This window comes from Corvus kubaryi, unplaced genomic scaffold (assembly GCF_017639235.1).
Source record: "Corvus kubaryi isolate FWS band 111438036 unplaced genomic scaffold, C.kubaryi_AGA036_p1.0 65087, whole genome shotgun sequence".
NCBI lineage: Eukaryota > Metazoa > Chordata > Aves > Passeriformes > Corvidae > Corvus > Corvus kubaryi.
The window spans coordinates 76315-101096 of NW_024581756.1; the positions used below are offsets into that span (position 1 = coordinate 76315).

At 38.8% G+C, this 24782-nt stretch overlaps 1 protein-coding gene across 12 annotated transcripts in view; it reads right to left on the bottom strand.

Moving 5' to 3' along the window:
* The window catches only part of LOC121673007 (pleckstrin homology domain-containing family A member 5-like), a 102181-nt gene that overhangs the window by 61305 nt on the left and 16094 nt on the right, over window positions 1–24782 (bottom strand). For all 12 annotated transcript variants that reach the window (XM_042045994.1, XM_042045993.1, XM_042045997.1 and 9 more), the window contains exons 2-3: window positions 7301–7384; window positions 6216–6336 (exon numbers count right to left, since the gene is read on the bottom strand). In XM_042045994.1, the coding sequence (XP_041901928.1) occupies window positions 6216–6323 (108 nt within the window). In that variant the 5' untranslated portion in view covers window positions 6324–6336; window positions 7301–7384. The remainder of the gene's footprint in view (window positions 1–6215; window positions 6337–7300; window positions 7385–24782) is intronic.

A 24782-nucleotide genomic window follows, 5' to 3' on the forward strand; every position in this document is an offset into this window, starting at 1 on the left:
TTTTCTTCTTTGTGTTCCTCTGGGGAACTGCAGAACACCAACTGTATTCTTTTTTTTAGGTAATTATTGTGATGGTTCTGCTGGTTTCAGCATTTCGTTCTTTTCTTCTGCAGAGAATATAAAGACAAATCCCAAGACAAGTACTTAAAGGTATTTTGGGGGTTTTTTTAACAGGAAAAAACCCAACCAAATACATATCTGACCTTCTTCTAAGGTAGGTAGAATGCCTACTGAGCTGTAGGAAGAGGTAAACTCACAGAACTATTATTAGTTATGAAAAATTACATCACCTGGGCAAGCAATTCTACTCTTTCCTGCTTCCAACACTGACCTAACACATGAAAACTTGTTCAGATTCCAACAAGATATAATTCCCCCTTTCCTAAAATATACTGATTTTTTAGTATTCTTTCTTTGTTCTGTGATCTCTTGGTTGGTTTGAATACTCATTATTTTACTTGCTTGCACTGAAGTCAACTTAGAAACCTTTTCATGAAACTCCAGAGGTCACATCAGCTGTTGCTTACACTTTTTACAATCTTGTAATCATCACACATGATTAAGAGAAGTAGGAAAAATAAACCATTTTAGATTTCATCCTTCTACTTGAATAACCAAAAGAAATTGGAAAAGATACAAAGAAACCTGCAGTGCTTTGCCAATTCACACTTCATTCTTCTCAGCCTACATTTATAAAGTTTGTTCTGCAACTAAAAGAGCCGAACATTTACTTGTGTTTTAAATTCTGTAAGAATTGGTGCCTCAGAGACCAGGAGATGTGATAGAGAAAAGTACACTCCCGTGCAGAAGTAAAGTTCAAGTGAATTTTTAAAGCTACATTCTCATCTCTGCTTCAAATCCACCATTTGAATTGAGACAATACAATCCTGTGTTTCAGCTTCCCTATCTCTACTACTGAGACTAATCATGAGGTTATGCAAAATTCCCAAAGGAGGAATGCTAAACAAACACCCAGGTTTTGTTGCAAATGAGGGTGTGGGGTCTCTGTATGGAAATTTTCTCAACACACATCACAGAACTAAGTTGGGTTTTACATGTGCTTCAGAGAGAATCCGGCAGCAGGTTAAAAAAATCATGAACTGAAAACTTCATTTAAAATGATGAGGAGCATCTGTCAATGATGCCATTAACTGAAGAATACAACATTGCTTGGCAAAAAAAACCTAATAACATTACAAAAACTATGTGTGCTTGCCTAGAGTCTACAACACAATGAAACAAGGATGTTTTGTATTTCCTTTTTGCAAGAATCACGAGGGAATACAAAAACAATCAGAGTGCTTTTAATTTCCCTTGGAGATACGGAAATTTGACTCAGTTCTGAAAAGCAAGACAGAGCAAGCAATTGAAAACCTAATTAAGAATAAATGTCAAAAACTTCCACATTTTCTTCTGAAAAATTCTATCAGTGCAAAATGGACCAAGATTTGCAAGAAGCCAAGAGAGTTATGACACCCAGCTGTGAAGAAGGAATAATACATAACAAAGAACATACAACAATCCAGTCATAAAGTGAACTAATCTCTCCCTGTTAACCTGTGTGACTGCTCTATTGGCATACCACACAAAAGCTGTGCTAACACTTTGATCAGAAATAATTTAACACTCATACCTACTCTAATATTAGGCATTCAAAGTTCAAAACCTCTCAAGAGTGCTCCAGAATTCCTATACTTGTAAAAATAGCTATGGCATTAAGGATGCTTCTGAAGACAACCAACCACTTATGTCAAGTCTAACAAATTCAGATAATTTAGACAACCCTCTCTAAGGTAGGTCTGATAAAAACCCATATTGACTCCAATTTCACTGAGCTAACAGCAGAGTTTTAGTGGGTTACATCCTACCAACTGTGAATACAAACTTCCTTTAATTAAATGCAGCATCACAAGTGTTTTCTAATTTTAGTTAATACAGAGAACACTTCAGATGACTTGTAATTATTTTACCACACACTGCATAAAGAGAATAACTTCACAACAAATTCTGAACCTTAAGACAATGAGTATTTTGGGATATTGAAATACTGTAGGTGCATATATAAACTAATTATGAGTTCTCAGACTCCAGATCACCTCCTCCACTTGTTATGCCTGCGATCCCTGGTCATCCTGTGGTCTCTCAGACATAACTGATTATCTGTGTGGACATAGGAAGACAGAAAAAAAAAAAAAGAACGGAAGGTTTCGAGTACTTTTTACCCCACAGCACAAAAAAATACAGGACATACTGCCCAGCTCCAGCTTCTGGAGAAGGAAAAGAGAAAAAGAGGATAGTGAATGAATGATCCAACTACTAATCACTTGTTGGAAGGTGTAGAAGGTAACAAAGCAAGCAAACTTCAAGTCACACCTGGTACTTAGTCACATCTGATGCATTCTAAGGCACAGTCCCAGCAACTCAGATGCCTCCAAAATCAGCACCTATGGGAAGAACCCTGCACAAATCCAGTACTGGGAAAGAAGCCAAGAAGTCCAGCCAGTGATATTCACTGTTTTCCAAAACTGAAAAAACAAACACCAGCAGGGTTTTGAACTCTGGGTAACAGACCAGTCAGCATCTGGGGCTGCGCATTTCATCACCCTGCAAGTGTCTTTTCTCTCTGCTTAGCTGGTAGAAAAACACAGGATTTATGTGAGGCTTCTTCCCCAGCTTCAGAACTAGCAGAAAAGGAATTAATTAACATTAAATGTATTGCATGTATATTTGAAAAACATAGGTTGAGAACCTTGCTAGTAAGGCAATTTTTTCCATGTCAACTCAGAGAGTACAAATATGTATCTTTGTTACTTTCAACTTCAGTTTAAAAATATGTTGCCAGTCTTCAAGGCTTACATTATCTTGCAAACCACAGAACAACATGATGCTACTTCCTGGATTTTATAGGCAATTTCGGTGTCTTCCAGTGCTGCAGTTGTCCATGAGCTGGGTGGGTTTGTGCCTCAGCATTTGCCCTTGGACCAGGAGGTTACTCTTGAAGCAAATCTCCCAATCATTCCCTCTTAGTGTGCTTTGGTTTGCATAATAAAGCAAACTGGATTTCATTTAGGCGAGGCTAAAATAGAAGATGCACAAGGAGCACTACTGGACAGTCTGAATATAAACCACAAAAACACAGTAGGGATGTTCAGCTCTGAGCTGTACTGCCCTTCACACTGCTCCTGCTCACCGTGCTGTTTGCTAATGAACCCCATGACTATTAACCCAAAATCTCCTGGAATCGGAGCAGACCTGTATGGCTACACCTAGAGCAGCCATTCAAAGCTGGACTGGCTTGAAATACCTATAAACAAACTGATTAATATTAATGAGCACTGGGAAACATCCCAGCTGTAGTGGAGTCACCAGGAGTTCCTCAGCAGCTGTCCTGGGCTAACACTGCACACCACTTCCTGGGAGAAAATTGTTCACCTTATTCTGCTGATAATCAGGACAGCAGTGAAGAGCAGCAGATCTGAAATGTGGAGGGTGACTGGTAATATGACTGACTTTACACATTAAAAAGCAATTCAGGACACATAATCCTGTTTGTCTAGGTAGTGATTTTAACAGCAGGAAGAAAGATAAGATAAAAAAAAAAGACACTACTAAAACAATTTCTTCATTCTACATATATACTTCTGTAGCAGTCTGAAGCCTGCCTAGACCTTTTTCACAGCCAGGGGTCTGTGCTAGTGGCTCCATGTTTGGAAATATGCTTCAAGCTAACAGGAGACAAGCAGCACTTAACAGAACTGCAGTGTGTTATTTGGCCCCCCTCATGTATACAGTGGGAAAGCAAGATTGGAATTAAGACTTTTACTGGGCAGCAACTGATTTTTGCCTCACCTCATATTAGCCCCAGTATTAGACTCCAGAGAGTCTTTCTGACACAAAATAGAAACTTCTCCAAGTTCCCTATCTATCTGGGATCAATTAATGTTAATGGCAGGAAGAACCTTCTTCTGTACCCCTCAACTGTCTGAAACTTTAGCTGTACCCCAAACTTTTTTTCCATTCCTCATTACATGCCAGTATCAGGTGTGTTCATGAGTTATCTCTGAGAACAAAAACCACCTAAAAAAAATTGGTTTGGCAACCACACAAAGCATCCTTCTCCTCTGTAATTAATTCTCTGTAACTTCCCTCACCAACATTTTTTTCCTGTTTTATTGTGCTGTAATATACCAGGCCTCTATATATTATATTCAAAAGCTAGTAAGACAGCCAAGAATTTCAGGCTCTACTGTTTGAAGACATGTTTGAGTAAAAGCACAGAAGAAAATCAGTTTTGTATCCAGGTACAACCCATGGGCCATTTCTACATAGGCATCTTTAGAAATGATTCAACTCCTTAGCCTTGAATAGCTGCCAGAAAAGGCAGACTGATATTAGCTGTGGTTATACTTTGCCAGCATTCACCTCCCAAAATCAACATTTTTTAAATGGTGGTGCACTAATTCAGACAAATTCACACCTGAAAACTGATGGGCAGTAATTACACATACAGACACAATAATCACATTAATATTTTAAGTGCACTTAAATAACTAGAACAGGAGGAATGAAAAGTAGAACAACAGCCTGTTTTTTCAAAATATTATTTTCACAGGGAACTAAAGTGTCATTAATCAATGAAAGTAAAAGTAATCACTAAGTGGGCCACAGAAACCTCAATTTCCTTCTAGAAGACTATGGAACAAACACTAGGCTAAAGGGCATTTTCAACTACTCTTTTGAAAGAGAAGTGTGAAAAATGTAAGACACATGCTCCTAAATTGTAATTAATTTTGCATATTTAACCTGAGATTGCTTCCTAGAAAATGAATTTCAAGAGAACTAGCTTTCTAATTACTGCATTCTACATCACTATTACGACTCTATCAAGAAATTACCTTGGGTTTTTTGCTTGCTTAGTTGTTTTAGGGCTTAGCCAGTTTTGAGTTTATTTTTTGCTGTTGTTTGGCGGTTTTCTAGTTTGTTGTACTTTAAACTGGTTTTCCTGCATGGACTTACACATGATCATATGAAAGTTGAGATGGATTTTGTTACTGTTTATAATACATCTGTGACTCTCTATTTTTCCCCCCAGCAACATTAATAGATTAAGACATTTTTCTCATTAAATAACAGTTTTCTAATGTAGGTCAAGGATCCTGCCTGTCTCGTGAGGTATGTAAAACAAAAAAAGTCTCCAAAATGCACTTAAAGGAACCCTGCAATGTTTCTTACCACACGGTAAGTCAATTATTTCAATCCAAGTTTCTGACATTACGGAATTTCCTCAGTTAGAACACATTCTAAAGTTTATTTTTCCCTTGCAGGCTGGATTAATCTGCTGAAAAAGCATTTCTCAGGGTTAAAATTTTCAATGACTAGCTAAAGTATAGGGTTTTTTCCCCCTTGTTTAGCTCTTAACTACTGGGTAGAAGAGATGACAGCTCTTGTCTGTCGTCACTGATCAAAGCTGCTATCTTGGTCTCTTAGGAAACTTAAGACACTTCTTAATTTTGTAGCAAGTGCACTTATCTCTCAGGAAAGTTGAAAATAAAACAAAAAAAAACCCCAAACAGACAATAGGCTCATCAGCTTCATCCGATAAACTTAAAAGTTGATAAGAACATCTGGGCATTTACCTTCACCTCCTGAGAAACTGGGTGAATGGAGAAGCAAAACACAAATTAAAGTGACCCTAGGATTCTCCTGAACATTTACCAGGAATTTTCCTAGGAAGGCAGGACTTCTACTTCTGGTCCAATGGCAGGAAATCATTCCCCTGCTGTTTAGCACAGGGTCACCTCCCACCTCTCTCACAACTCCTTCTTACCCACAATTCCAACTCTCTCTGTTTTACCTGGAGACATCCAGGCAATTGTTTGTGATGGAGCAATTTCTGTAACAATGCTGGCCCAGATGCCTCATCAGTCACTCAAGGTTTTTGCTGTTCACACAGATCAGAAAGGTCAGGTTCTGTAGACAATTTAAGTACGTGCAAGTCATAAAATCTGAGATACCTGATGGAAATTACAACTACAGTGACAATTTGTTTCAGACACTTCAGTTTCCAAATTAAACGTGGAAGCAGTCAAGTGCCCTGAAAAATATATAAGCTTTGCTTCTTTCTTTCAGTGGAATACTAACACATAGCACTGTCTAGTACCTTCTGGAATAAGTGAATTATTTCAGTCCTAATTTATTTGGACATAAAGACTTACTCTGCCCAGAGGGCTCATTGGATGAGCAGCATAATCTGATGTCAGATTATAGTTAGTTGCTTCACATATCATGCTTACTGGTCGCTCCTTCTTTTCTTCAGATGACATTGCTGCAGCAGTCCTGAAAATAGAATATGTAATAGCACTAGAACATGCTGTGTGTGCAGACTGCTAATAAAAAGCACCCCTAGATGTAGGCTTGTACAGCCTGTGTCCTACTTTTCCAATTTGAAAGCAATTCAAACTTCACTGCAGAGTTACCTGCATTGTGTTCTAAACTCAAATCTATTATAGATGAATTTTAAGATGTTGTTTAAAAATAGAATTTCTCTATTAGTGCAAGGTGTTGGTGGGAGGGAAAAAGACAGGTATGAGCGTGAGATGGAAATGGGAAGAAATGCTTTCCAGAGACCCCATCTGGCTTTGCCCCACTTTGGTGAGAACAGGCAGATTTGTGAAATTTGGCCAGTTCTGATGGTTTTCACTCGAGCCACCGTGTAACGTGTTGCAGCAATGGTGGTGAGTAGGACACCCAGAACCCAGACACCAACAGAGTCTTGAGGTCAGGTATGAGCTCCATGCAGAGCTTCTTGCATTGCTGTGTATTCTACAAACTAATGCAAAGACAGCAAATCCAAGTTATTATCCAATGATTCAGGAAGTGTCCCAACTGGCCAAGGAAATAACCAGCTGAGGAGAAACTATGAGGCAAAACATTATAGATTAACAGCTTGTGATTGTCCCTAAGTGATTATAAAATGTATCCCTTTCTGGAAGTTTATTTGATTGTTATATAATATCTAGGTCATTTACTAAAATTACAGAAAAACTAAAGTGACAAGTGGAAATTCATAAAGTGCATAAATATGATGCATTTCTATCATAGAACTAATTTGGGCTATGTTTATATCTTAAAAGTTAGCATAAAATATTTATCATTACTTTCAAGTAATTTAAACAAGTAAAACTATCTACATGTTGATCTGACTTGGAAAAAATATTGCCACTAGTAATCACTGAATCTTACTTCATTATTAATGGCCTTTAAAACCTGTGTTTTATAGGGTCAAACAGAAGTCACTTACTGCTCATTCACAACAAAAATACAGTTGTCCTGCGAAGGCTGTCCTGTTACTGGATGTTTGCAGGTTACTTTTCGTTCATTATGACTGTGAAAAAGAGATAAAGAAAAGTATTAGGAAATAATGTTTTGTTTTTCCAGCTCGATGTAAATCCAGTACATCAAATGTATCAGTACAGTGAAAACAATTAAGAATATTTCATTATGGCACACAACAACATACGTGTAAACACTCACAAATGCATATATATATATATATATATATACACATATATATACTAAGAAAAAGGATGAGAACTAGTATTGAAAAATCTTCATTATACACTGAAAAGAGACAGAAAACACTGGTACTGGGTTGGTAACCACTTTGAATTTTAAAAAGTAAAAGTGTTTTTAGTCCATATATGAACATAGATAATTCACTTCAGCTATGACTTTATGTATTCATAAACAGGATTTCAGCTGGACAGGGACAAGTTAAACATGAGACACATACAACTGCTCTGTAAGGATAAAGTAACACCACTGTAAAAGCAGTTGTCTTCATCCTCAGCACATGAAGATACTAGTTTAAAATTTCCAATATTACAGAGAAATACTCAGTGACTGGAATAAGAGTGAGGGGGTTGCAATCACAGTTCTACTTTTGCAGGTGGCTTTTTAATTCAGGGTGCTGCTCTGAAGTACCCTGCAGTGGCAGGGAGGCTGAGCTTCACCCTCAGCAGCCCAAAAATGCTCACTTGGCATTATCTCATTCCCCTGAACTGCAGATCCTGATAGATCACAGTGGCTCCCACAGCTTGGCAGAAATTGCCCAAATTCAACAACTATCAGCTGCTGCTGTGCAAGAAAGAAATGTTTGGATTTGAGTCCTCCAGCCTCTGAAGGGAAGGAAGAGAAAGGGAGGGCTGGTTCTGGGCTCTTCAGTTCAAGAAAGACAAGGAGCTACTGAAGAGGCGCAGGGGTATGGAGATGATGAGGGGACTGGAGCATCTCTCCTGTGAGGAAAGACTGAGGAAGCTTTGGTCAGCCTGGAGAAAGATGATCTTATCAATGCATCCACCTATCTGAAGGGTGAGTGACAAGAACACAGGGCCAGGCTCTCTTCAGTGGTGCCCAGCGACAGGACGAGGGGCACAAACTGAAACACAGCCAGTTCCACCTGAATATGAGGAAAAAGTACTGTGAGAGTGACTGAGCACTGGAACAGGCTGCCCAGAGAGGCTGTGGAGTCTCCTCTGGAGAGATTCAAAACCTGGCTGGACAAAACCCTGTGCACTCTGCTGTAGGTGAGCCTGCTTTAGCAGAGGCTTTGGACTAGATGATCTCCAGATCACAGGCACTTTATCCTTAACACCTACTGCCTACTCACTTAACCATCTGATCTTTCAAAACTATGAAGCACAGCTCATCTCACGAATGTCACGCTTTCCACCCTTCTTGCTTCGTAAAAACAACCTCAATTTAACAAGCCTATCTTAATATTCTCCACTTTTAAAATAAAATTCTTTGAATCATAACAATTTGCAATTTTAGAGCGTTATTGATTAAAAGCTGCCTCCAAACAAAAGCCGAATAAAAAATTCACATTACTTTCATGGTGAATGAATGGATAAGCCTTCATAAACCTATAGTGCAAGACTAGAAAGGTAACCCAATTCTTTGCACTTCCTCTACTGGGATTTTAAAAACCTACTGATGCCTAAATGGAGAGACTGTGTTACAGCTTACTGAACGAGCTAGCCATTTCCAGTACTTTATCTTTGTACTAAATTCAGCAGATAGTTCTAAGTTTAGCTCCTGAAGAAGCTGTTGTTTTAGAAATGTATCAATTACAATGAGGAGACAGGAAAGAGACACTCCGAGGACAGTCTGTGCCATTTCTAATTGCCGTGGTCATACAATGCCTCTCAAGGAAAGTGGCCCAGATTAAAGAGAATTCAGATTCAAAACATTCCTGAGGAAGCATCCAGGTTTATTTGGTTGGGTGTTTTTTCTTTTGTGATCCCTCTTTTTCTTCCCTTCCAGAAACTTTCTTTTTTTTTCCCCTCTGACATTTCAGAAACTCTCACACCAAAGTGAAAAAAACAAACAAAACCTACGGAGATGAGCTGGCCAAAAAAGCTTTGCCAAAACATTGCTTTCTTGTTTGCATTAAACCTTGACAGGTCACAGTCAGCTGACATCCATAAATGTAGAAATAAGTGGATCAGGACTTCTGCTCAGGGACCATCAATACTCAGGCCCACCCAAGAGGAGGCACATCCCATGTTTTGTGTGAGTGCACCTCACTGATGATACAGGAAGAGGCCAATATTGAAAGACTGCAGTGGGGAAGCCATGCAAAACCAGGAGAGAAATAAGGGAGAGGGCAGAAAAGTGAGAGAGGAGAGCAAAGACAGCAATATTCAAGAATATTTTGCTTCAGGTTTGAGTCATGTATCAAGTTAGCATTGCAAAACCACCAAAAAATCCTTGAGGAAAACACGGTTTTCCTCACTGCTCACACAGATGTTGAGATGTACAGGAGGTAGTTGGGATTACATAAAAAAGGCAGAAAACATATCACAGACATGAACCATGTTCCTGTGGATTATGAAGTACTTTCCTTCTGGATCTGCATAATCACTTCCTTCTAAAAGGGCAAGGCAAAGGAAAAAACAGGCTTTTCTTTGCCTTCATCTTAGACACAAGTGACATCTCACAAGTGAACACTGGAAATTCAGCTTGTGCAACTAAGAGTGATGACTGTAAATATGTCTAACAGGATGAATAGATTTTAAATACTTCCATTTGAAAACTTTTTCATTACTCATCTAATTACTGCATATTTGGCAGTAATTTAGCTGGTATTTTGACAAGACTCCTCTAAATACTTGCACAAGGTGTAGCGAAGCTTGATAACTATTGTCATAACCCTCCCACATAACAGTAGCTTAAGGCATTTGTTTTAAACTCCATCTTGCAGAGCACAGAGTTTTATTCAACTCTATTCAAGCTACAATTTGATATTCACAGTCTTCAACATCCAGTTTAGACAGTTGTTCAGCTATCCATAAATTTCTGGGTACACACACATACACTTGGAATTTCAATTATTATACTGTTATCTATACATCATCAATAAATCTCAGGGGAAATAAAGCAAAAAACTGAGAGTTTTTTTTAATGAGAACTCTAATTTCAACTTTATACCAAGTCCAATGTGTAATTCAAAGTTTCAACTCTGCATATTTATGTGTCTGTACTTTTATTATGTGGAAAGAGAGTGATTCACTTTGATACAGCCAGATAGAAGCCAGTGTGTTCCTTTTACTTATGCAGAGATACAGCCTCCTCCTTCCAGTTTTTCCTGTGTTTTGAGAACACAGGATAACCATACACAAAGTCTTCTGCACTTTTTCTGAAGGCCATAACTGATCCTTACTATTTTAGGATCCACATTAATGGCATAAGAGAGACAAAGACAGGAAAAAATTCCCTGTGTATTTCATTACTACTCATGAGCATATTCTCCAGACTTGGTAAGTGCCACAAACTATTCCTCATTAATAATTGCTACTGGAATGTGCTGGGCTTCAGAAATGACACTAAGATGACATGAGATGAGCATTTCAATGCAAAATAAAGGATAGTTCTTGGCATGGATGAAGATAATATTCTATGCTTGATTCCAGCAGTGGTTTGATACCTGCCATAAATGAATCAAAACCAAACTAAACCAAACCAACAATAAATAAGAAAACACACAACCCTAACCACACCAAAATAGCCTCCCATGGGTGGAAGGTCCATTTTTAGTTATCTCAGTGCAAGACAACTGATACCAACCTAATAGCACCAACCCGACCCCTTTTCTTTTCTACAGAATTTTCAAACTTCTCCTTTCCAATTCTTTCCTCTGAAAACTGCAAGCTTTAGCATCATTAATAAGGTATTTTAGTTCTGGCACATGGACAAGCCCTGAGAGCAAAAGGATTTATCCTGTTCAGTTAGAAGTTGACAGTAACCTTGAATTTGACTCATGTTATTTGCCTTCTTATCTACTCCCTTTCTCCTTTCCATCCTTTGAGACTCTTAATCTCTTTAGGAGACAGGATTATTTTACTTGTTTTCTAGACATACTCAGAAAAACCTTGTTGTGTAGTTTTAATCTACTCACTAAATGTACAGTCAACAGCAATCTTATTGTTGGCTTAATGTGATCCAAGGACTACTGAAAAAAGAAAAGCACTCAAATATATCATTCAGAGATATTATTCTATTTGCAAGCAGCAACTGAGCACATCATTCCAGGTGCAGAGCTTGCCAAAAGAAGTCCTACACAAGCAGGTTTCTTTGTTTTCACGCTATCTTGCGTTTACAGGACTGCTGACCCAAAATGCTGTGTACCAATGGTTTGTTCTAGCACATGTTACAGAAGCCAGCCAAATCGAAATTCTGATCAGTTTTGCTATTTTGAAATTGCTATCATCTTTGTCAGAATATTGGATAGGAAATTAACTCAGATAACTGCAGCTGGAACGGAGAAAAGAGAGATATGTAATCCAGTTGTCCAGGATGATGCACACAGTTGAAATGAAGGGTTAGACAATTTTTGCTCTGGAACAGAGCAGTTCACTCAAAAGTGGCAACAAAGATCAAAGTACCAGAGTGGAAACAGTTGGTTTGGGGTCTCTCCATTGAATGATTTGGTTGAGCTCCCAGTCCTCTTAAAAAAATAAAGGGAAAAAAAAAAAGAGCTGGGCCAGAACTCCCAAAGATGCATCTGGTTTCCTCCCACTAAAATTAAAACTAGATGCCACTTCAAAGCTTCTCTCATGCCCTTTCTTTGTAGCCTTTATTTATGTGTTCCTCAGTGCTAAGGCCTTCTCATTTGCTTATTCTCAATGTGGCCATCAAAGCAAAGGTTGAATACAAACAAAATCACAAACCACGACACCACTTTGAAGAGGCCTCCACATCTTTAATTTAGAAACACTGTTCCTTTTGACAAATGAACACTGAAGAACACATTTCAGAAGAATACTACACCAAATATCTGCTTCCTAGCACTTACTCTATGTCTTATCTAAGATTTACAGACTGACAATCTAACCTCTATTATGAATACACACAAGTATACTATATATCACAAATACACTCAGAGATATTTCTTCTGGGAAGCAGTTTTATGCATTTGTCATGACAAAATACTTTAAAAGATGGCAAGTAAGGTAAGGAGACCAAGATTACCAGAGCAATAAATTCATTCTCTCTGCATTAATGCTGAATTTTTGCACTGATATTTAAAGGTGAGGTGGAAACAAATGTAAGACAAGCCTAGGCCAGTTTTGTTTGGCTTCTGTGAAGCCCTTCATTCTTCACCTGGGAGGGGGGTGGGGGGTGAATCAAATCAGCCATTTCTACCTTGTGTGCTTGCTTTCTAGCATAAGAATCTCTAATTTCTACTGGAAATAGATGCAGTAGCTTACAGTAACCTAACAAAGAGTTGTCTGAACTCGGAAAAAATTTAAGTAAATGTAGTCCCTACACAACTGTAGCAAGGATGTGGTCTGTGGCTATACTGACACTTCTATTTTACTAAATCTGTAATGTCTCATTTTACAGTAAACAGCAAATGCAAGCACTTTTTTGCCAGTGCTACCATACCCTAGAATTATGAGCCTTTTTTCAATTATGATTTTTAAACAACAAGTTTGGAAATGGGGCTGCATGACTCCACAGGGCAACATCTGAGTATGGTAACAACATCAGGGAGTCCCAGCAAAAGGGGGGGGGGGGGAAAGAGACAGCCAGTCCCAAAGTGTTGACAGACCTGTAACACATCCCACACGCTGCTAAGAACAAAGTGCAGAATAACCCTTGGTGTGTGCACACGCTTGGGAAGGTGCAGACAAAATTCCACTCATTTTCCTGGCAGACAATGTAGCACCTCAACTGTAGTTACTGCTGCCACCATTTTCCTGGGCTACTCCGAGTTTATTTTTTCAGGCAACCTGCCAGTTCTGTAGACTTTTCCTCTTGAGCCCTTCTCGGTTACAGTTATAGCAGCTTTGGTATCCCTGCTGCTGCCGTAGTGAAAAGCATCTGGACATTTCTACACAACTGACTGTACTCCAGCTTTTCATTTATTACTGATTTTTATTTTCCAAAAGATTAAGCACTGCTGCCCCAAAATTATAAACCTTCTTCTCAATGGGACCTTCTAAACCCACATTCATATTCCAGTGAAAATCTTCATACGAAAACAGCTTTTTCTCACTTGAGCAGATATGATTAACATGCTCTCATGACACATTTCCAACGTAAAACTAAATTTATGTAAGCAAGAACAAATATTAAAAAAACCCTTTCAAAATGCTGGGATGAAATAGTTGCCAAAATAGCATGTACTCTGTTAGAGATTGAGAAGGTTTTAATAAAAGACTCTTCTTCCTAATCAAACACTCCATTGTCAGAAAAAGTTACTGTTTTCAGGCTTCCCAGAACTTTGTAGGAGGTATCTTTCATTCTGCAGGTAACATATCTGGGAATTTGTAAAATACTGAGACTCAGTAAGGGCCACAAAGCCATTGTTGTAATTTGTGAGATGTACCTGCCACGTGTCATCAATTTATGTAACATTTCACTACATTTTAAGCCCTGGGCACAGGATCTATCAGTACCTTGATAATAGCACTGCAGATGAAGAAAATTTTCAATTCTGTAAGTATTAATCTGTGCTAAAAATGACTAACACAGTTTGCTATCTGAGGTAAGTTTAGGAGAATAGTGAGGTACGTGTTAGAAGGCAGAACTGTCTCTAAGCCTCACACTTGAAATCCAAGGATCCTTCAATGGTTAACTACCTGTAGAACTTACAAGAACTAGAGTAACATAACAATTCTGAAACCCCACAATGTGTTTTCTGAAGAGAAACACGATTTGGAGCAGCATGGCTATGCAGATGGTTTGTGGACCAGAAGCACCACTGGATTCTCCAGTTTGGCTACTACTTGTCTCTTGTGGATGACAGGCCACTCATTATCATCTTTGAGAGGTCATAGAGAGGTGCCACCCTCCTCTGCTCAGCCCTGGTGAGGCCATGCCTGGAGTGCTGTGTCCAGTTCTGGGCTCCTTGGGACAAAAGAGACATGGAGCTCCTGGAGTGGATCCACCAAGGGCTACGGAGATGGTGAGGGGACTGGAGCATCCCTCTTAGGAGGAAAGGCTGAGGGAGCTGGGGCTGTTCAGCCCTGAGAAGAGACAGCTGAGAGGGGACGTCATCCCTGTCTGTGCCTGTCTGCAGGGAGGGCTCAGAGCATGGACCGTGGGGCCCAATAATGCTGGGACAAGAGGAACAGGCAGGAACTGATGCCCAGGAAGTTCCACCTAAATATGAGGCAGAACTTCTTCCCTGTGCAGTGACCCAGCACTGAACAGATTGTCCAGAGAGGCCATCTCCCTCACTGGAGATATTCCAGAACCATCTGGACACAATCCTGTGCCATGTGCTCCGGGATGACCTTGCCTGAGCAGGGAGGTAGGACCAGATGAGCCACTGCGGTGCCTTCCAACGTGACCCAGTCTGGCATTCTGTGAAGACTGACAGCAGATGTCTGATCAGCTAATGTTTTCCAAAAGCTCATTTCCCTGATGCAAGAGGGACACTGCAGCCTCTCCTGAAGAGGTAGAGAGGGTAGAAGTAGTTAAAACTAACTTGTAGAGAGGGAAACAAAAAGCCACATTCAATTAAAACAAAAAACCTCCCAAAAAACCCAAACAAACAAAAAACAAAACCAACCAACCAAAAAAAAAAACCACCAAAAAAACCAAACAAACCCAAACAAAAAAAAAACAAACCACAAAAAAACTCAACCCCCCCCCCCCCAAAAAAAGAACAAAGAAAAGCTGTTCCAATACAAAGAAAAAGCTGTCTTTGCTGCTGGATTAGACCACTTAGATTAGCACACTAATAAACTGGGGCATTTCATTAATATGAGTAAATTAGAAACCACTAATTAGTATTTTCTTACTCATACAATATTAGAGATTTTCAGAACAAGAAATAAACCTGACTTGAATTTACAAGGGACAAATGAACATTGATTGCATGAGCACAACTGTACAATACTACCAGCAGAAATTCATCACACCAAGTAAGTTAGATATAATTCAGTTGTCTTAGTCACCCCCTCAACAACTACAAGCATCAAATTCAGTAAAAACTTTTAGAAAATGCTTTTATAGCTACATACCAACTGTTACTGTTTTCAAAGCTCACTAGACAGAAAATTATCTCCACCACATACCACTAAGCTCAGTTATGCAAGCCTTGGCCTTCCTTATTTATTAGAAGCCTAAGTGAAATGTGCTCTTGAGCAAGCATTAGAAAGAGAAGTAGAAATTCAAAAGGCAATTCTGACTCATGCCTCCATTTCACTGTATGAAATTTAAAGATATTTTACCAGAGAAAGCTACTTTAATAGCAATTCCTCTTAGCAATTTTAACTCATTTTTCAATAATTATATTTTGAAAAAAAAAAAGCTAAATATACTTATAAGAAAAGTGAATGTAGACAATTTAAGCCGTTTAATACCTATAGATGCGTACATATGCATATTAAAATATGTTAATGTGAGGCCTACGCAAAAAGGCCAGTCTTGCTGTCAAAAGTACTCCCAGCTGAGGTCTGATTTGGGTCGGACTTCTCTGCAAGCTCGCTTGGTACCAGGAACTCAAGATGCCTCCAGTTAGTGTACCCTGTGAAAAGCTGCTCTGCCATGTCTCCATTTCCACTGGGCTTGAGGAACCTGCACCACTGTCACTCTTCTACTCCTCTCCAGCACTGACAACCTCGACTGTCCTGTCACTCAACCCAGCCCCTTCTCCACTCAAGGTTCAAAAGGGAGCTCAGTGGATTTGGCAATCAGAGGACACAGAAAAACCAAGATAAGCTTTCATTTGGAAACAGTTGTGCATTTGTTCAACAAACTCCTCCTCTAGAACTGCAAAAAAGTAAAGCTCCTGAATTTATTAAGGTACAAATCCAATGGATATACAAAAACAGAAAAATATGTATAATTTCAGTGAATTACTACCTCAAATAAAGCAGCAGAATTTCAACAGGCATTTGGTAAAACCACAGTGTTGCTCTACAAATCTCACTAAGCACATTGGGATCAAGAAGACCAATATTCATTAACAGAAGTAGTTAAATACCTTATTTATCTTAAGTTTTCTACCTTTGGTGACATTTCTATCTTTCTCTTAACTCATCTACTATTACTTATCATTATTCATGTTTCTTTGCTTTTTGGGTTTTTTTGTGTGAATGGTGGGTTGCTTTGGGTTATTTTTGCGTTTGGTGTTTTCTTAAGATTGTGTAAATCACATCAAATCCCTTAAACATCTTAGACAAGGTTATACAGAAATGTAACAACATTACACTGTCTCCAGACAGCTCCACAACTTTCATTTCTTGATCAGTTCAAATATGTGGGAATTGGCATCGTCACCATACAGTCACACCTCTGGTAAACAGCCATATTTATTAAATAATAACATATTTCTATTAGCAACTCAGTAGAAGTTTTAAAAGAAAACCATGCTTATCAAGCACTTACATCAGAATATATTGGGTCATAACTAGACCCTTCCTAAGTCTGCTGAGCAAGAAAAATGGTCTGGCAAACTTCTGGTAAGTCATTGTCATCTGGGAAATGATTAGAAATCTTTCTTTTAGCAATCTGACAGAAGAAAGCAGCTGAAATGTTGGTGCACCCCCTTGTATATCAGTTGTAATTGTGGTATGCATTCAGACACAGCCCGTATTTCAAGCTGTCTCTCCCAACAGATCCTATTTTTCAAGAAATAAGCACCGAGACAGAAATTTATAAAAAATAATTATTTTATAAATGAACAGTCATGACTAAAGCTTTAATCACTGGCCTTCTTAAAGCCATTGTGAGGATTTAATTGAATAATCTTGGTGGTCCACTGACAGAGCATATGCAAATATGTGCAGCAGACCCCAGAGGATAATTAATTGAAGCTTACACCATGTGTGGGCCTGCATTCATCTCAGACAAAAGAGTACAAACTCTATTAAAAATATTCATTGCCTGTGACGTAAAGTTCAAGCACAGAGACGCGCGGGGTATAAAGTGTGGCACTGAACTGGAACACTGAACATGTCACTTGTCATCTCCAAGGTCCGAGGGCGCAGCTGAGCCTCACTCAGCTCTCCTTTCTTTCAGCTGATTTGGGTGCAGCCTCAGGAGCTGATCATTTCAGAAAAATTGTAATATTATTGCCTTAGAAGAATAGCAGTAAGTTGTTCTACAAGTCTCCAGAAGATTAAAACATCAGCAGCAAATAAAATTGGTTTGGGATTTGTTTGACATCACAAGTAGATCAGAAATTATCTCAGGATTTTCTCTGAACTCTCACATCCTTTAAAAGAGACCCTACACCATTTCTTTAAACATCCATACCTAATGTTCATTTGCTCCTATTTCAGACTAAAGATCCTGGTGCAGATATAATGTATTTTAATTTAGAGGTGAGAACGCCAATCAGGCTTGTGGGGAAACCTCGAGAACTGATCTAACTGCAAAGAGGCCACATTTCCCCTCTTTTATTTAATTTTAAATCCATCACTGCCTATTATTCACCTTGTTAACTTCAAGTATTTATAACAAGTAGGCAGGCCTCAACGCTTCAGCAAATACTGCTTTTCAGGAAAAGCATCATTACACTGTCCACAGAAGAATACCAAAGAGCAGCACACTTTGACGTGGTGCTCTCACAACTTCATCTTAAACATCGACACAAGTCCTTATCAGGCAGAGAATGTCAGCCCAGATGGAGCCACCTTCTGATCTACAGCGATGGCTCACTGCTGCTGTGGCTGTCAGAGTTCAGTGACTGTCTGCACTAATTGTTGGTGCTAATACCTGTCAGCAATTAGCAAAACCAGCCCTTTGCAGCACTGAATTCCACACTGCGTAATGCTATTAATCTACAGCATCAACTCCTTGCTTTGATGAGTCTGATCAAAGAGCAATGGAAACCCACAGTTTTATGACACAGAAACAGGCAGAGCCAAATTACATCCGAAACTGGAGACTGGTGCCCTCCCTCTGTCACCAGGCCCAAAATGGATCAGTGGGAGCATTTATCCAATAGTATCCCATGCTGCATCCAAAGCAGCAGGTTGAGGGAGGTGATTCTGCCCCTCTACTCTGCTCTGCCACCAAGTCGATCAGAGGGATGGAGCACCTCTCTTATGAGGAAAGGCTGGGAGAATTGGGATTGTTCAGCCTGGAAAAGAGAAGGCATTGGGTGATCCAACTGTGGGCTTCCAGTGCCTGAAGGGAACCTACAAGGGAGAGGGAGAGAGACTATTTCCAAGGGCCTGGAGTGACGAGACAAGGGGGAATGGCCTCATACCGAGAGAGAGTAGGTTTAGGTTGGATATTAGGAAGAAATTCTTCCCTGTGAGGGTGGTGAGGCCCTGGCAGAGTTGCCCAGAGAAGCTGTGGCTGCCCCATTCAAGGCCAGATCAGATGAGACTTTGAGGAACCTGGTCTAATGGAAGGTGTCCCTGCCCATGGCAGGGGGCTGGAATTATATGATCTTTAAGCACCTTCCAACCCAAACCATTCTGTGATTTTACAATTCTACAGTCTAGATGCTCGAGAAGAAAATGTCCAAGGTTAGGCAGAAGTCAGATTCATACCAAAAAATGCAAAAAACCCCAACCCAAATAACAAACTCTCTTTCAAATACAATTTTAGTTTGCTTTCTCTTGATCTGTTATTATATGCATTATCAGAACTGGCAGGATCCTCTTTCTGTTAGTTCAGAATACACAGAAAAAAAGTTAGTTACATTATAGCATTGTTAATCAAATCTTGCTAAGACTTAAGATTCCCAGCTGTGCAGAATTCTTTCACATCACTCAAACATCTTCTCCCAAAGTTATCACAAAAATGCCAACTTAGAAAAAAAAAAAAAATTAGGAAAAGCAGTTCAAAGGATGCTCCCATATAAAAAATATCCACAATTAAAGTTATTATGAGAAAATTCATTGATTCTTAGAACCAGTCTACCCAACAAATAGCAAAAAAAGCAGGTCAACCTGAATACATTAAAAGATTAAATCCTATTTCCTTAACGAATGTTTTGCTTTTTCCAATCTCAATGCCAAGTTTCTTATAAAATAGATGAAAACCACAATTAAGACAGACAGTTGAAGAGGCAGCAACACCAATACTCACTATCAGGTAAGGAAGCAGAGCAGATGAGTAACACTTTCTCTCTAATTAAAGTAATTTGGCCTTTTTAAATGAAGAAAAAAAGAATCTGTACAATGGGTAAACACAAATGAATTATTTAAAGTGTTACTGTTAGTATACCGCACTAAAAAAACCCGTTTCAAAAGGTGACTTGGCTAAAATAAGTACCACAAGAACAACAGCATTTAGGTAGCAGGATAGATCATTATTCAATCTACCAGATGAAATTTTAGAACCCCATCTGATCAAGAGTTTACGTCTGCCACCCACTGCTTATATGCAGACTGTCAATCACTTTGATGCCTGTTGATCTCATACAACCAAACCGTTGGCTCTAGAAGTTTAGATACTTCCATTTGACAAAAGTATTTCTTGGCTGCCTCCCCTTGTATTTTCACATCTTCGATTTCAACACCTACACAGATTGATCTGCATTATCCTTTTACTTCATAAATGCAAAGGAACAACTACAGTTTATTTACAAAGTGAACTGTCAGCACATTTGACAGCTCCGCAGGAAACATACCCAGCAAAAAGACATTACAATTCAGCAGTCCCCTAGTTTTACATCCTGACTCTCACAACTGTATCCTTATCTCACAGTACAATGGAAATAACAATTAATATTTATTAAAGACTTTTGCTGACCCAGCAACACACACTGCTTCAGCAAATGGCACACCAGGTTGTTCCTTCCAAGGTTAAACTGCAGCAGTAGGGAAAACTACAGGACAAGACCTCTTGAACAGACACGATGCCTCCAATGACCTTGCCAGCATTTTCTTCCATTAAATTCATACCTCAGTGAGAGCCAGAATCTGGGAGCTGTTTTTCTTTCTCAGGTGATTTTTCAAGCTCAGGGTACAGTACAGTGACATGGAACTGGCTTTTCTGGCAACAGCTCACTATTGTGTTAAGAACATCTTCAGCCTCAAGCAGGCAAAAGTGATGATTTTAATGTGAGAGCAGCTCATCTGCACCACAGATTTCTAAGACTGCATCTTTATGGTAATGAAAAATATCCTGGCGAAGAAGACTCAGTTCATTGACAAACACCTTATGCAAAGCAAAAATGTTTATTTCATTTGTGTCAGAGCACGGGGTCAGTGACAGAAAACCATTGGGATGGCAGACATCACACTCAACGTCAGTCATTTCATGTGATTTTAAAATGGCAATGAAAATTCCAAAGAAAAACACCCTCTGTACTGGGTGGGAATGTAATTTTTTATCGACTTCTTTAGGAACTTGTTTAAGTTTTTCTTATGTTGAATCTGGCTTTGGAAACACTTTTAAAGGACTAGTAAAATCGTATCCAAAGAAGTCAAATTGACTGCTGTTTACCATATGGAGTATTACTCAATTCTCCTCTTAGCAGTAGAAAACATGAACATAAGGAAGAGATTTGCAAGGCAGGGAATGTTCATATGAAACCCAGAAGTGAAAACTCCTTCCATCCTTTTTTTCTTTCTGGATTACGCATTGTATCAGGAAAGCAGATTTTAGGCTACATTTCAAGACTATAAAACAGAGGATTTGTAAAGAAATATGTTTTTACAGTATCTCTCACCTTATAGACTCTTTGCAAAATCAGCAACTTTAGAGATATTCCAGATCTATAAAGTAACTATGCTATGCAGAATTTTTACAGATCTCCAGCTACTCAATACAGTTCTACTTGTTATGTACCTTCTAACATTAAATTGTTTCTCAATGGTTTTCTTCTGGCATGCCAAATTTCCTTGCATTCTTTCTGGGTATCCAGCCTTTATGCGGGTGTACTCCCTTCCTAGATCCAAAGCGTGGCAAGTTTTGAGATGTGTTTATGGCCAGCAGGTTTGGAGTAGCACAGTACTTCAGAACTGGCACAAAGAGGAAAAAAAAACAACACCCCTGGTCATTCCTGTCTGAAAACACCAATATTTACTTGTTTGCTTGCTTTAAACCCAGATTGCTGGTGCTCACTGAAGCTCCAGGCACCATGTAGCTCATGGAACAGGAATCACAGATCATCTCTATCTCCATATCAGCCTATTTTTGTGCATCCTGCTCTGATGAAGGTGGCAGTGAAATCTCTAGAACAGGCTATTGGCTACAGCTGTATGGACAACAATGTCACTCTTTAATGGTGGACATCACAAGAAAAGTCACTTGAAGACACAGCCTTTGAAGCTATTTGTGAATATTATTCTCCTCCTATGCCATTTGAATCTCATAAAGCAATGAATTTCAACAACGGAAGGCTGGGGGGAAAGAGAAAAAAAAGACATCAGTTCACCAGCAACTTCTCATTCCACGTGAAGAATGGGGAGTAAAGTAAGTTTTGCATGTTGAAAACAAACTGTCACTTGAATAACTCCTCCATGGAGAACAAATTTAGGGAGTTTGACTGCACTGTTGCCTTGGGCTGGGAAGTTTCCCCATGCCTGTTGACTATATGGTGTGCTAACACTCAACACGCTCCTGATCCATGCCTGGCCTCAGGCAGGCACTCTGAGGATGCTCTGCCAATGACCAGTCAGCAAAAAACACTTGCCATGGTCTCCTCCCTCCTCATGCCCTTTTCCTGGAGATAATTAAGGCAAAAACCATCCAAACCAAACAATTCAGCCTACTTCATGCATTTTAAAGGAACAGAAAATGCACAAGCCAAAATACATATTGGTCGAATAATTCCAGATAAAATTTATTTTCACTTTTACTTGGAGAGTTCCAACCCTGAAATGACTGGCACTGCCCCGTAACTAAAGTTTTTAATGATTTAATGCCAAGCTAAAAGCTTGGTTTCATAAAACGTATGTTATAAAAGCAAACATGGTCTCCACAAAATAAGCATCTTCAGTGTTTTGCAAAAAAGAACATTCTAGAAAATGATAACAAATCAATGTATGAGGCAAATGAAAAAAAAAGTGAAGTTCAAGCAATAAATTCATCAGCTTCCCCAAAAGCAAGTGTGAACAAGCAATAGTGCCTTGCCATGAATGTTGTTCATATTTCTCCTCATTAGGCAGAAGGTATTTTGAGGTAAAGAATTTGTTCCGTGATCATCGCTCTACTTTACTGCTCAGAAATTTGAAATCAGAAATTCGTCCTTTCATCTCTCCACCTCCCAAAATAAACCCCCCACTTAAAGCTTCTGAAAATTACTGTCTGCGTGACAGCTTTCACTTGTTTACTGCAAAATATTTGTTTCTATGGCTAGATAAGTGAAACTGCAGATCACACTGAATGTTCACAGCTGGAGTTCCAGCAGGGATCGTATTATTTAGATAAAATAGGAGTTTCAATACCAGAAGAACCACATGTAACCCCCTTTTCCCAGTAAAACAGGCAGACTGATACACCTGGCTCAGTTTAGAAGCAAAGCCAGAAGTTTCTTTCAGTCACATAGTTCAGTGACATATAGCTTTAAATACATCAATATATTCCTCTTCTAGCTTACATTAGGTAGCCACACATTTAAATGAAGATATACCTTAAGGTTTAAAAAGTCTGCTTATATTTAAACTGTATCCTTTTCTCCTTTAAAAAAAAAAAAACAAAAACAACCAACCTAATCTGGAAAGAAAACGGGGAACTCATGAGCTAGAATGTAACTCCTGTAGGTTGGAAAAAGTAATTGGAAAATTCCAGCCATCACTACTCTAACTATGGCTCCATTCCGTTAACCAGCAAACCCAAGAAGTTTCATATTAGCAACCATGATCAAGCTAACACATGCAGTAAGCATTTCTAGGCCTATACTTAAGAAAGGCCTCCCATTCCACTCCCTTTTCTTTTCTGGAAAGAATTTAAGCACATTATTATGTGCTTAACTGACTAACTTAGAAGTATAGCTGCATGGGTTTTTTTGCTAAAGAAAAGCAGGGAATCAGAAGTTTATGCACAATCCTAACTGTCAACAGAACAGCAAAATAGTTATTTCTGCCATTCAATCTATACAATTCCAAACCTAAAATGTTACCAGCACCTCATTTTTGTGCATAGCCTCTGTATTCATTTCCATCTAATAGTACATTCAATAGGGTTTATGCATATCAAAAAGCACAGCACACTTTAAACAACTTTGAAGACAGTTTGATATAACTGCCTATAAAAACCTATTTTGGCTAAGCTCAAGCCACACTAAAAAAACCCCAACAAAACAAACTAGTGATAAAACTTGCAATAAAATTTAACTTATCAAGCTTTAAGAATAAAAAAAAGGCCCCAAGTACGTAAGATAAACATCTCACTTAAATGAAACATTAAAATTTATCTAAATTCAACATTAGAATTTATTTGGAAACTATAATGACACAGAAAATAGTTCTTCTATTCATGACAACAGAATTTAAAAGGCACACAGCTCATTGCTTTTAGTTCTGGGTTGGGAGCCAAACCACCTACATGAAGAGTCAGAGCTACAAAGGAACTTCAATGCTAACAGTCATCTTCCAAACCACGTAAATCATAAATATTACATCAATTCTGCATCTACAATTTATCAATGCTGCATCACAAAAATTGCCAGCTGATGCATTAATGAAATTACCCTAAACACAGGTCTCTGAAAGCTGATGTATTACATCCACGTAGCCACCCACAGCTCTGATTCAGACCATCCAAATTCAGTCTGGAATTATTTCCTGATGAAAATCAATACCTAACTTTTGCTGAGATGAGTTGCACTATTCCCCAGAATCTTCAAACAGATGAATAAGACATTTTTGCCTGTATTCATCCATCAAGACTTGTCATCCTTAAAAGAACACCAAAAGAAACCAAAACCAAAGTGACACAGCAAAACCCTGGGCTTCCCTTGCTAAGTACCTCTGTGTAGATATGTGTGCTGTAATTTTCTAGCTATAAAAAATATAAACCTTTTCAAAATTGGAATCTGACAAGATTTCCAAATGCCACAGGACTGCAGCAGTTTTACAATGAGACTTTTAACTGCCAGGGAGGAGAAAAGAAGACAAGTATTTTATATTTCTCCTATGACGAGAAAACAGCTACCATGAAGTGGAAACTGAAGTATTTTTCAGTTATTTAAATCCTAAGCTACAGCCAGATACAGTTTTGTGGGTTGGTTGGTGTTTTTTTCTGAAATAATTTTTATGCTGACAGATTTTGCAGCTCAATATATGACATCCATACAGAAACAGACATCCAGCTTTGCAGGTGATATCCACACAGATACATACACTGACTGGAAATGT